The sequence below is a fragment of the Penicillium manginii genome (assembly GCF_028828005.1).
Source record: "Penicillium manginii strain IBT 31320 chromosome Unknown utg000004l:1.0-7231830.0:1.0-7236170.0, whole genome shotgun sequence".
Taxonomy (NCBI): Eukaryota; Fungi; Ascomycota; class Eurotiomycetes; order Eurotiales; family Aspergillaceae; genus Penicillium; species Penicillium manginii.
The window spans coordinates 6,393,371-6,406,402 of NW_026643105.1; the positions used below are offsets into that span (position 1 = coordinate 6,393,371).

The following is a 13,032-nucleotide window of genomic DNA, read 5'->3' on the forward strand; positions in this document are numbered from 1 at the left end:
AGAAAGCACACCAGCAAAAGCCTGTGAGATCCCCCAACGTCCACCCCGCTGAAGCAAATCTATTAACCTATATAAATGGTCCAAGTCTGCAACAACAGATCCCTCTGAGTTATACGTATATCCAGGAAAGCAATATGCCCGAGAAACATTCAGGTCACCTAAGAGCTCAATCTCTGGCGAGGCAAATGCCTGGACACAAATAATGTGCTTGGGTGCGTGTTGGGAAACACACAGATAGGTGAGCGCCGCGGAAAATAACGCTCGCGGAACATGAATTGCAGGCTCGGAGGAGATGCTCATGCGCTCGAGATAGTGGGTAATCAGGGATGCGTGAACCAGGCAGCGACTTGCATTCAAGGAGCTGGCCCATTCTCGTACCGGTGCTATGGCTTCGAGGACTGGATGATGGCCATCTCGGCCGATTGACTGCTCTAGAAGATCTAGATCGGCATATAGGGATATGAAGATTGAGTGCCAGAGAACTGGTAGGCAAAAGGGATCTTGGGTCGGTACGTAGTAAGTCTTCCACCAATTGATCAGCAGGCCCGAGATTTCTTGGCAGACTAAATGATCAAATTCGTCAGATTGTTTGGCATCGACGAGACGTGCGTTGATACTTTCAAGAATACCGTATGCTGCAAAGCGAGAATGTCGACCAGTAATAGGAAAGGAGTCCAGAGACTGCTCTACCGGGGGTATACGGGGTCATTTAGCTGGGACTGTAGAGATTGACGATAGAGTGTCGCCCATTTTGAAGCCGTAGGGGCTGAGAATAAAGCATCTGATGCTAGTTGAGGAAATTGACGGAATCGGTGGTTGCGGATCGGTTGGTGGTGCAATAAAGTTGCAAGCTCAGCGTCATGAATGTGCAGTGCTACTTGCACTCGAGCTCGTTGTTCACTCTCAATCCATCGATGCCAACTGCTATACATATCATTCTCATCCAGAAGATTGCCCGTGCGATAGCGAAGAGCCCCCCAATCTATTTGCTTCACGTGCCCACGAAACTACCGTTCCGTGGAGCACATCTGCTAAAACAAGATACTTCGGCTCTCCTGCTAAGATGGCGTAAGTCTGGCCTAAAATCGCGGCTTGAACCATGGAGAACGCATCTGGGTGACTTCGCGATATGAAAGATTCCCAAGAAGCCAATATGGCCTTGTTGAGTCGTTCAAATATTTTAGCACCTTGAGCCAAGGCACGCGATGACCCAACAAACAAGCTGCCAATGGAGCATATCGACAAGAATAATAGTGCGTTTTCAGTGGTTGGTCTAAACGACGGAGTATGAATAACTGGCAACAGAGGATGGAAGCGATGAAAATAGAGCTTAGCGAAGAGATTAAGCTGCTCTGACGTTGGCAACGCTTCATCTTCCATCCGTGGTCGAAGCTTCTGGGATAGGCCGGCTCTATACGACTCAGTTGTACTATTTGTATGGCCTGTACACGTTGGGCCTGATACAGGGAAGTCTCGACTTGAATGATGTTCTCTTGGGGGAGACATGCGAGTGAACCATTTTCTTCGCACTATTTCCTCGTCGGGACTCGGATTCGCCGAGTCCACACTGGGAGCTGAAGTTTGCAAGGGTGTATACATGTCTTGTTCCCCAACCGACAGCTCATTTGTAGGGAAGACATTTGGAATATGTGCCCACTCTGAAATTGTAGATGTAAGTGAGAAATCTAGGGCTCCGACGTCGAAGTCCTCTTCAAGGAACCAAGTTCCAGATTCCGGGATAGAACATGTATCTATACCAGCAGCATTATTGGTAGGAAATGGCATTGAATGTGCGAGTTCGATCATGTTAGTTTGAGTTGAAACCGGAGTTTCAGAGCCGACAGTTGAGGGAGCAATCCTGGGTTCAGGCTCGGGCCGGATTCCAGATAGATTCTTCGACGAGTCTGTCCCAGAAACAGGCGCCAGCACCGTAGGAACACTCATGAATCCCGGGGATGAACCATTAGGTGATTGATTATTCCGATCATTGTGGCTCCGCTCATGTCGTCGGAGTACGTCACTGTCTTGTAATCAGAATCGGATCTAGATGGATGTCTTCATCCGGGTTTACTAGTACCTACCTGCGAGAGTATAACTTGCCACATATGGAGCAAGCGAAAGGCTTCTCTTTACTATGTGCTCTGATGTGCCTCGTAAGATGTTCCTTTTTAGAAAACACCTTGTTACAAGTGTAACATTTGCGGTCCTCCCGTGCACGAACTCGATTCATTCCGGAATGATCTAGACAGTGCTATAACCGGCGGGTATCTCGGTTGTCGTGAAGCTTCAAGAACACAGAACAGAAAGTCTGTGAGCGCGGGGACCATCAGTCCAGAGGCGAGGAATATTCAATGTCATAGAGAGATGAATACAGAGTTGAAACTACAGATCCAAGAAATTGCCCTTCCCATTGAATGAAGTGATGGCGAAAAAAAGAAACCGCCTTTTCTGCCGGTGGGTCCCCCACATCCCCCACATGCCAAGCCGCTTCTTTAGTCACTGGCACAAAAGTAGGAGCCAAAATTCGCCTAGCCAGAGTCAAGAAATCCTAAGCCGCCTAAGCGACCACCTGGGCTTGTGCGGGGAGTGTTTTCATAAGTTTAAACTTGAGAGCACTACTAGTATTTATTGACATAGGGAATATACATCTATGAAGGAGCGTACCTAGGAGATACAAATCACGAGGATGTCATACGACTCGGTACCTTCTACAAGGTTGAAAGGATAGTAAATCCGAAGGATTGGGCTCATCCGCGACGTGGCAGAAATTATGGAATGATGTCTGTCATAATTCGTTGATTCACTTGTTTGCTGGAGGCTAGACTCGCATATTACTTAAGTGCGGCCTCAGATCTTCTCCTCGAAAAATTGTTCCACCCGGTCAACGAGATCGGCCTTCTTACCAGCTGTGGCACGGCCATGAGCGGTCAGGAACTCCTTCAGAATGGGCATAGTGAGCTAATTTGATCATCGTTAGTATCTTGAAATTGCGATCCTTCTTTATTAGAAAGTGATAGCTTACCTTAGCGACCGCACCCCTTTCAAAACTCCTTTTGACATCGTCATCGAGGTTGGCGGTCCCACTCTCGAGCTTCACTCGCTTGCTTGGAGGATCCCCAGAATCTCCTGCTTGATCCTTTGGTCCTCGCTTGACCAGGGTTGACTTTGTCGCCGCAGTTCCACCAAACATCCTTTTCGCATTCTCATCGACCAGTTCGGACCACGTCATAACATAGTCGCCGGCACGCTTCAAAGCCAGCATCAGTACTACTTAAATTCATTGTTCGAGTACGAGTAGCTTACCTTGTCGATTTGTCGGAACTTGGGGATAGTTTTGTCTTCTGGAGTTTCGGGAACATCTTCGTCCAAAGCCAGAGCCTGTAAGATGCGATAATGCCATTGAAGAGCTGTCGAGTTATTATTGTTAGTATATTTTGGCCAGAATTTTCCGAAAACGAGGTACCATACAAGGATTTGGATATTTTTGAGCATCGTAGACTTTCTTTGGAAGCTCAAGCTGTCCAATGACGTTGCGCATCGCGTCAACTAGCTCATCCGCGGGAGCATGTCGGGCATATTCTGGATTCTGTCGCAAGTCATCGGCAAACGGGAGAGGTATCACCCACATGCCTGGTGGCACTTTTTGTACACCATTTTCATCCACTCTTTCTTCGCCAGCAACCATGGCAGCCAAGCATGGGGTAGCATTCTTGCGAGGGATAAACCAGACAAGAGCCAGCTTTTGATCCTTAAGAAGCTTTTGATGGAGTGCTGAGAAAACGCGAGCCGAGCCGATGTAGTCTTCTTCCGAAAGGGTAGATAAAAGAAGGGTGCTTGACATTGGCCCAGATAGGCAGAGCAGAGAGGGGCTTGAATCCGATGATTCGGATGATGGGATCACCAAAGTTCCTGAGCGCTTGTTGCTCCTCAGTCGTGAATGTGACTTGTTCGCCTCCGAATTTGTATGCTTTGCGGATGTCCGACTTCTCCACAACATGTCCTGTATCATCTGCGCTTTGGGTCGTGATACCCTTCGCAATTTGTGGGGTCTCTCCACCGAGCCAAACATAGCAACTGCGCGCCGGCTCTTGTTTCTTGAGCAGAAGATAACCGTTCACGGAAATCCTGAAGTCAGGACCAAGCTCCAATGGCACGTTTGTGAAGAGCGAACGTCGAGGTACAGATCGTGAATTGATACTTGACAAGAGGGAATTCAGCAATGAAATGCCGTCACCTTTGGCAGTCGCGGTGTTTGTATCTGGTTGGAGATAGGCAGGCGCTTCACCGTCACTGGGCGCTGTTTTGTAGATGATATCCTATGAGAAAGTCAGGACCTAGTACCACTGAACTCACCTCTGTAGATACTCCAAGCCTGTACTTACGTCGTAGAACCTAGAGGTGTCGAACTCGTGATCCGGGCGTGAAATGGGAAACAAGTTTATTGTCACACCAAGATCATAGAGATCTTTCGCTCGAACACACGAAGCTGAGCGTAGGGACTTGCTCTCAGCGTGGGGGGTTATCTTCGTCTGTGACGATGAACAGTCTTCGTGAGAGGAAGTTCGGAGCTTTGGAGGTGAATATTTGGTTTGCGCAGAACAGCACATTGGCCATAGACACCCGCTCTTCAGATGGCTTGAGTATTTTTCGGGCCTCCTCCTCATCATCTGCAAGCGCTCGGAGCGCCTTTACCTCATCGGCGGATGGAACATCGAGATCGGTAAACAGGTGGCAATGTGGGTAAGATAAGTCGTCACGGCTTTTTCCATCCTCATCGTAGAACTTAGATGACTCGGTCCCGTAGAGCAAGACACCGATCATGTCATGAGGGTTCGAAATGATGCGCTGTTGCATCAAATGGTATGCGCATCTGATAGCAGCGGAGGCCGGCGATACCTCGGTGGGTTTCTTAGCATCATTGGACGGGCGGGGGGTCAGCATTGAGCTGCTAATATCGATTGCAAATAGAATGGCATCTTTGACTGATCGGTAGCTCTATTGTCGAATCGAGGGTCAGTTGGGAGGTTTCGCATGTATACCGCGGAATCACCAATCCGTTCATTGTTACTCACGGTCTCATCAACTTCCTCCTCATCAAAATCCTCCTCGTCCCGTGCGTAATTGTCGTCTGCCATGGTGTCGCAGTGCGTGTTGAAGTGGTTGAAGAGAAGTGAAAGAGCAACTTTCCAGGTCTAACTAAGGTAACTTCCTTTAGAAAGTGGCCCGCCAAACAATACCCTAGGCAGCTGCGCGATAAGCGGCTGCCGCCTAAGGTTAGCCTTCGCTGGCAAATCGACGCGCTCAACCGCGGGGGTGACGCGAAGGTCATGTGATACACCGCCTTTGGGCTGCTGACACCAAATACACGCTGATTGGTCATCGGGAAATGGACTCGCCGGACCGCGGAAGCTAGAAAGCTGCGACACAGTCAAACCGGCAATCAATCACTCTTGGATTCCTCCCGCCTGTCGACTTCTCACACTCATTCCATTGTCTAACATACCCGATCATCTCTTTTTGGCTATATCCAGATTAATTCTATCCCGTCCCATCCTGTCCCCGACACACCTTCCTTCGCGATGGCCTTTCGCAGTCCCTTCGCGATCTCTCGGCGGTTGTTGAGCGGCGCCACCCCCAGTGCTCGGCCACTGGCATGGAGCTGCGCCGCTTATAACAAAACTCAGCGATCTACCCTTGCAACCGTAGTACCACCTGTTACTCAAGATGCCACAGGTTCAAAGGGTCCGACCGCTATGGTTTTTATGAACATGGGAGGTCCATCGACGACAAACGAGGTGGAAGACTTCTTGAGTCGTCTTTTTGTATGTTCATTTGGAATTAATTGCTGCTTCTTGATAGCTGCCAAAATATTCTACTGGCATTGGCTAATCTCTTCCCTTCTTTTGCCCATTATAGGCCGATGGTGATCTGATTCCCCTCGGGCGGTTCCAATCATATATCGGACCAATAATCGCTCGTCGACGAACCCCAAAGATCCAAAAGCAGTACGCAGATATCGGTGGAGGATCTCCTATCCGAAAGTGGTCCGAATACCAATGCACTGAGATGTGTAAGATCTTGGATAAGATTTCCCCGGAGACCGCGCCGCACAAGCCTTACGTTGCATTTCGATACGCCGCGCCCTTGACTGAGACCATGTACAACCAACTACTCGCTGATGGGTTCGGCAATGGTAAGGGTGGTCGTGCCGTTGCTTTCACACAATATCCGCAATATTCTTGTTCCACAACCGGTAGCTCTCTGAACGAACTTTGGAAATGGCGCAACCGCCTGGAGGGAAAGCGGGCGAATGGCGAGGTGGACCCGGCTGGCGCGATTCAGTGGAGCGTCATCGACCGCTGGCCGACGCACCCCGGCCTGGTTGAGGCCTTCGCCCAGAATATCGAGGCTCAGTTGAAGACCTACCCCGAGGAGAAGCGGGACCAGGTTGTATTGTTATTCTCTGCCCACAGTCTGCCTATGGATGTCGTCAATCGAGGTAAGTTGTTCCGTCTCCCCAGAGTCAGAGAAATTATGATGCTGACAGCTTTCTTCCAGGCGACCCCTACCCTGCCGAAGTAGCTGCTACCGTTCACGCCGTTATGCAACGCCTGAAGTTCAGCAACCCGTACCGCTTGTGCTGGCAATCCCAGGTCGGCCCCAAGGCCTGGCTGGGTGCTCAGACTCAGGATACTGTGATGGAGTATGTGAAGCGTGGTCAGACAGATCTTGTCCTTGTGCCAATCGCTTTCACTAGCGACCATATTGAGACATTGTACGAGCTGGACTTGGAAGTCATGGAGGAGGCCAACAGCCCAGGTGTCAAGCGGGCAGAGAGTCTGAACGGTAACCCTATTTTCATCCAGGGTCTCGCGGATCTTGCCCACGAACATCTGCAGAAGGGAGAGCCCTGCTCGGCTCAGATGACCCTGCGCTGTCAAGGATGCCGCAGCGAGCGTTGCCTAGAGCAGAAGAAGTTCTTTGCTGGTGAGAAGCATGGATCCCTAGTAATGTAAAGGGGATCTCCATCATTGAGCTATAATTTTCGGGTGGACTCGAACATGTAATTATAAAATTGGGAACAGGTTTCGGGCGCTGGGCTACACTTCGCATTTTAAGCTACATATTATACAGACTTCTGTAACTAGTATCAACCTTGGAAGCAATATACGATCGCACCTTTTGACAAGTGATTATGATTGCCGACAATCTAGACTTCCTAAAGGTTGCAGGCCTGAAACGTTGAGGCCTCGGAGATTTCGGGGTTAAAATGGCGGGATCAAGTACTAAGTGGAACCCAAACCTGCTTGATAAGAGGAGACCTCGAGGACTGGTTGGATGGCATTTCGGCGCATTTCTCCTCTCCCCACCTCCCGAGGTCTACAAACTTGCTCATATATGGATCGGTCATCCTGACCAAACCATTGCGTGCTCCCTACTCTTAACTCATATCATGCTCTAGTAGGTGATCGGGATTCTGCAATATTTCTCACCCCTGTTATGGAGAACGAAGAACTATTTGCGGGCGAGCCGGCCGTTGACGCACAGCAACAAGCTCGGCGCACGCGCACTCTGACCAAAAACGCTCCCTTGCATGTACACACCGAGCCTCTTCTGGCCGGTGATGATGATGCCCAGGATGGAGAATGTCCTCGAGACGACGACCAGTCTAGCGACATAGATACGAGGCCTCGATGGAGAAGAGCACATGTGAGTGATGATTACCGCTGCCACGAGCACCAAGGTCAAGATCCTTTTTCTGATCGCGATTGTAGATCTGGTGGCTTTTGCCATTTGGCCTGCTTTTTACACTCGGCTTCGGAGGTCTTGCAGTCCCTAGAATCAACTTGATTATGACCTTGATTTGCCGCGACTACTTCTCAGAGAAATCCTCGAAGGATTCCAGATTCACCTATCTCCCTGTCCTATTTGGAGAAGACAACTCCCAATGTCGAATCCCAGAGGTACAGTCCTTAGTGGCTCGATTCCAGTTGTATCTGAACCTCATCACTGGAATAATCTCAGCACTGGCCAGTCCTCGTCTTGGGCACTTGTCTGATCGCTATGGCCGCACCAAACTGATCGCGCTGGGTGCGACAGGCGCTGTACTAAACGAAGCTATCACCGTTATTCTAGCCAAATGGCCCGAGTACATGTCGGTCAAGTTACTCTTCATCGGCGCTGTATTTGATGGCCTGGGAGGCTCATTCACAGGCGCTCAAGCTCTGATTCATTCATATGCTTCAGACTGTACGCCCCCCGATCGGCGCAGCGTAGCCTTTGGTTTATTTCACGGCGCCTTATTCTTGGGCATTGCAGTTGGACCTACCGGCGCTGCATTCTTAATCAAGCAAACCGGTGACACTTTGATTGTTTTCCTCATCGGACTCTCGTTCCACATCACCTTTGTTCTTTCAATTCTTCTTATCGTTCCCGAGTCTCTCTCCAAGAAGCGTCAGTTGGCTGCCCGAGAGAAGCACCGTGCCAAGAAAGCGAGCTCGGAAACCTCCAGTGGGTTCCCTTGGAGATCGCTCAACCCGGTGAACCTGGTCACGCCACTGTCGATACTATTCCCTGCCGTTGGTCGCCCAAGTGTTTTATTCCCCAATCGCCGGGGTGCCAGTCCAGCACTCCGTCGGAATATCATTCTGCTGGCAGCGATGGACACGGCCGTTTTTGGAGTAGCCATGGGTACCATGCAAGTAATCATCATCTATGCCGGGTACATGTTCAACTGGGGCAACGTGGAATCCAGTCTCTTTGTGTCAATCATCAACGTTGTTCGAGTGATCAATCTGTTCATCGTTCTCCCAGTTGTTGCATATTTCTTCCGAACCCCATCTCCTAATGATGGGTCCATCCTCGGATCTGACATGCTTGACATCGTTCTTATCAGGTTGTCGGTGGTATTCGATATCCTGGGATACGTTGGATATGCGATGTCCAAGCATCCAGCAATGATGGTTCTCTCTGGTGCTGTTGCCTCACTGGGGGGAATGGGATCGCCGACATTGCAATCGTCTCTCACCAAGCATGTACCTCATGAGCGCGTCGGGCAGCTTCTCGGTGCAACTGGTCTACTTCATGCACTGGCTCGAGTTGTTGCTCCCACCATCTTTAACCTAATTTACAGCCTGACTGTTGCAACGTACCCCCAAACAGTCTTCGTTTCTCTTGCCGCTGTGTTCGGTGTGGCATTCCTCATGAGCCTATTGATCAGGCCACATGGTATGTTCATATCTCCAGAACTGATTAAATTACGTCCACTAACTGCATACCAGTCACATTGGAAGCCGAGCCTGAAGCGGACGTGACGGTCGAGGCTAACGAGGAGGGAGAGAGCGAGCGGGATGGGCTACTGGCAAGGCAGTAAGAGCTTCAGTATGATTCTTCAATAATAGATAATATCTGCCAAGTGTCAATTCAACCAGTCAGTAGAGTTGCCAGCATCAAATAGTATACTCGAATGGAAGCGGATCAGGTGATTTGTAGATGGGCCGATATGCGCACAGACCATCCGCGTTTTCGTCAATTCCGCAAATGTTGCCAGCCCGAGTTTATCCACCTCTCCTGATCTCAATTGACCGGTCGTCAACTCCATTATTTTAGCCTGTCTAGGCCAGACAATCAGGGAAGCATATGCATAAGATTGAATTACACTGAACCCAGCCTACGAGTCCGCTGATGCACGACTGGTGAGCCAAGCGCGCGTCCAGCGGGATCGCCCTGACAATGTTCGCCAATACCGCAAACTCGACCCCTGCCGTTCCCTCACGAAATGCTCTACGAGTACTTCGCCAATTGGCCTTTGCAGGCTCTACCGTGGGGGGGGTTTTGCACCGTCGGAGTCCTCACTTACGATGTCCATCGCCGAGTCCGCATTGCCGAGCAGATCATCGAGAACAAGCGAACCCTCCGAACCTCTGCACCGAACTATGATGCGACAGCTTCCGCCAAGCGCCTCGCCATGATGATGGACGCTGCTGAAGCAGGCGAATTCATGGGACTGGATTCCTTGAAGGACAAACCGTCATTGCGACGGGCCAAGGGCGATGATCAGACGCAAGGTCTGCTAGATACCCATGAGGACTCTTCTCAGCAGCAACCTGCGGCGGTCCGGTCGTCTGATCTGGACCAATACGGTCCGTTTAGCCAATCGCGGAGCATAAAGATGAAAGAGTCGGCAGAGGCTCGGGTGGCCCTTGCTCGACATGCTGAACCGGCGGAGGACGCTTATGAGGACAGTGATGTATCGGCTGAAAAGCGGATAACTCAATTGATCTCGGAGGATCGGGAAATCGAGGCCACTAATGTCTTTCTGGAAAACTTTTATGAAGCCGCCGATGTGACAATATCCTTCGAGACACGGGAAGTCGCGCGTAAGCTTTTTACCGTGAATTGCATGAAAGGAAACACATTCCTCGCTCGGACTCTCTTTGAGCGGATGGAGAAAGTGAGTGTGATAGATACCCAGATGTGGGCCACAATGATGCATCTGCTTGCAAAGGGAGGTCATATCGATTCTGTTGGTTCTATCTATGAAAGGCACCACAAGAAGCTACGCGTACCCTCTTATCTGCTCGAGGTTGTACTTCGATCTTTACTTGAATCGAGGAGAGTGAACCCAGCCAAGAATCTCTTCTACTCGCGCATCAAAAATGACAAGAACGGTGGCCTGTGTGGTGCATTTCTGGATGGTCTTTGGAGGAAGACAAGGAGTCTCGATTTGATAATCGCGGAATTCCGAAATATTTTGGCAACCCTGGCCAACCTTGATCGCTCTCCAAACGAGAAGCTTTTCAACCCACTCGTCAAGGCCTTCATTGAAAGCGGCCAGCACGAAGATGCCGAAGACTTGGTCGCAGACATGCCAACCAAATACAATGTGCAACCTGGATCTCGAACCCTTGGTCTACTTATATATGCCAAGGCTTTGACTTGTGACTGGGAAGGCGTCTTTGCTGGGATGCATGAAATGCATCGACTTGATTTTACTCGCAATAAGCGAGATTTTGCATATGCATTTGATCGTGTCTTCTTGGAATATTATCCTACTCACTCCGGTCGCGAGATTTTCGACTTCCTTACTAGCTGCATCCATCAATTTGGGCTTGTTCCGGACAAGATTCTTCATCGACACATTCTGGAGGCTTTGGTCGAAAAAGGCGACTCAAACCTCATTGGGCAGATCAGTCGTTTAGCCGAGGAGCGTCAATGGAGTACGGGGCTCAACCAAGACGAATTTTTGAGTATTTTGATCGCGCGTCGAGTCTCAATGCAAGATTCCCCTGTTGGATTCTGGCGAATGATCCAAGCTGCTAAGAAGCAGTATGGTCAGGTTGCCACCACTCGACGCCTTCTAGGCACTGGATCCGCATCTTATTCTTTGGACCGAGGTGTTCTGTACCCAATCCATAAGCCAGCAAACGAGACATTCTCGAGAAGTTTGGACGATCTGGTGCATACCAAGCTTATTGACAACCACATACCTCTCCGCAAGCAAATGGAGGATCACATAAACGCGGGTAGATTTCAGGAAGCCCTGGGTGTCTTCCGAACTGCGAGCTCTTCAGGCTTTGTGCTTCGGCCTACCCACATCCATCTTGCTGTCATAGCAACGATCCTTGGCCATGGCTGGCTGGGCTTAGCGGATGCCCAGATCATTATCAAGAGCGAATACCCAAACTGGCTCAAAGGGCGAACTGCAGGAGCCAACCCGGCGTTCCCTCTCGTACCCCCCATCTTCTTCCAACAATTATTGCAGCTGGACAAGGGTGTCAGTGATACAGCTCTTCTCAAAATGGCAATTTTCGAATACTACAATCTTTGCCAGGATACGCCACACCTCATCGTCAAGCACCACGCACTTGCCTCGCTCAGCAAAAAATTGATTTCTTCGAAACAGGGACCCAAAGCCATCGATGTTCTCACGGCGGTATACAAGTCCACATGGCGAAAATCACATGGCTTTGACCAGGTGCTATTCAAGATGTTGCTTCGTGCCTTTGCTTCGACAGAGAACCTGAGGGGTGTTTGGTGGTGCTTGGTGGCGGTTCTTTCCCGAACAGAACCCGCTATTCAGGATTTCTATGTCGAAGTGCGACGGCTGATGCCTACCCTGGAGCAAATTTGTACTCGCCAAGGAAGAAATGATGACTCCAAGGTCACCCACAACATTACCGTTTTGCATCGCCTCGCAGAATCACTGCTGTGCAGCATGCAAGGAGAAGCCGGCTGGGTGAACAAGTCTCCTCACCCCGGAAGCAAGACTAACGGGCGTATGGAGGTGGTTTCTCGCTCAGCCGAAGAGCAAAAGGTTCTGCCACGAGGCTCTACCGAAGATATGGTCTACTATTTTGATGAAGAGATGGAACTAGATCTCCTGATGAATAACAATATACCCACCGAGGATGAAGTGATGCGGATATGGAAGGAGAGTCGCCTTGTGAACCAAGAGTTCTGGCTTCCTGAGGACCCTAAATACCCTCGGAAGAAAGCTCTAGGGACAAAGAATTTGCGGGTGTAGCCATCGCACATCCATGTATCTACAATACTACAGTGTACAATATGTATATATTCACTTGAAAGCCATTTTTTGTGTCATTCCGAGTTTCGTATACTATGTCGCCCGATTGAGGGTTTATTTGTTCGTTCCAAGTCTCATCCACAGGTCACGGAGGTCCATGGATGGGCTTCCCGACAATTTGGAACTGGAAACAGGTACTAGTACACAATCGTCCTAAACAGTTCATAATGACGAACAAAGCAAATTTCACTTGATTCCAAGGTTCTATTGGTAAAACCTAAACTGGAACATGGCCTGATTTGGATTTGGAGCCTAACTTCGTGTTGACTATCTAGGTACTTCCGCTGCGATCTTCTTCACCTCACCTACATCCGTCCTCTCCCACTCCATGCAACATGAACATACGAGTAGTCAACACTATGTCGGATGATACCGACAGCGAGGAAAAGTTTTCCTTCAGATTCGTGCCTCACTAGGGAGAGAAAAAAACAGCCGTCCGGTCAAGT

General features: G+C 49.8%; 6 protein-coding genes across 6 annotated transcripts; 3 read left to right on the top strand and 3 right to left on the bottom strand.

Annotated features, from left to right (window-relative positions):
- Positions 1-939: 939 nt before the first annotated feature.
- On the bottom strand, positions 940-1,944 carry N7533_006093 (uncharacterized protein; the record flags this gene model as incomplete). The annotated part of the gene is made up of 1 exon (XM_057102743.1): positions 940-1,944. The coding sequence occupies one exon, from the start codon at positions 1,942-1,944 to the stop codon at positions 940-942; it is 1,005 nt and encodes a 334-aa protein (XP_056962373.1).
- A 903-nt stretch (positions 1,945-2,847) lies between these two features.
- N7533_006094 (uncharacterized protein) lies at positions 2,848-4,009 on the bottom strand (the record flags this gene model as incomplete). Its single annotated transcript, XM_057102744.1, has 4 exons — positions 2,848-2,958; positions 3,023-3,247; positions 3,304-3,407; positions 3,469-4,009. The coding sequence occupies 4 exons, from the start codon at positions 4,007-4,009 to the stop codon at positions 2,848-2,850; spliced, it is 981 nt and encodes a 326-aa protein (XP_056962374.1).
- A 497-nt stretch (positions 4,010-4,506) lies between these two features.
- Positions 4,507-5,135, bottom strand: N7533_006095 (ATP-dependent DNA helicase II subunit 1; the record flags this gene model as incomplete). Its single annotated transcript, XM_057102745.1, has 2 exons — positions 4,507-4,995; positions 5,073-5,135. 2 exons carry the CDS (start codon positions 5,133-5,135, stop codon positions 4,507-4,509), a joined length of 552 nt encoding a protein of 183 aa, XP_056962375.1.
- A 444-nt stretch (positions 5,136-5,579) lies between these two features.
- On the top strand, positions 5,580-7,016 carry N7533_006096 (ferrochelatase HEM15; the record flags this gene model as incomplete). Its single annotated transcript, XM_057102746.1, has 3 exons — positions 5,580-5,822; positions 5,917-6,499; positions 6,559-7,016. 3 exons carry the CDS (start codon positions 5,580-5,582, stop codon positions 7,014-7,016), a joined length of 1,284 nt encoding a protein of 427 aa, XP_056962376.1.
- A 484-nt stretch (positions 7,017-7,500) lies between these two features.
- Positions 7,501-9,373, top strand: N7533_006097 (putative tetracycline-efflux transporter; the record flags this gene model as incomplete). The annotated part of the gene is made up of 3 exons (XM_057102747.1): positions 7,501-7,710; positions 7,776-9,228; positions 9,282-9,373. The coding sequence occupies 3 exons, from the start codon at positions 7,501-7,503 to the stop codon at positions 9,371-9,373; spliced, it is 1,755 nt and encodes a 584-aa protein (XP_056962377.1).
- Positions 9,374-9,778: 405 nt separating this feature from the next.
- On the top strand, positions 9,779-12,526 carry N7533_006098 (pentatricopeptide repeat protein; the record flags this gene model as incomplete). The annotated part of the gene is made up of 1 exon (XM_057102748.1): positions 9,779-12,526. The coding sequence occupies one exon, from the start codon at positions 9,779-9,781 to the stop codon at positions 12,524-12,526; it is 2,748 nt and encodes a 915-aa protein (XP_056962378.1).
- Positions 12,527-13,032: the final 506 nt, after the last annotated feature.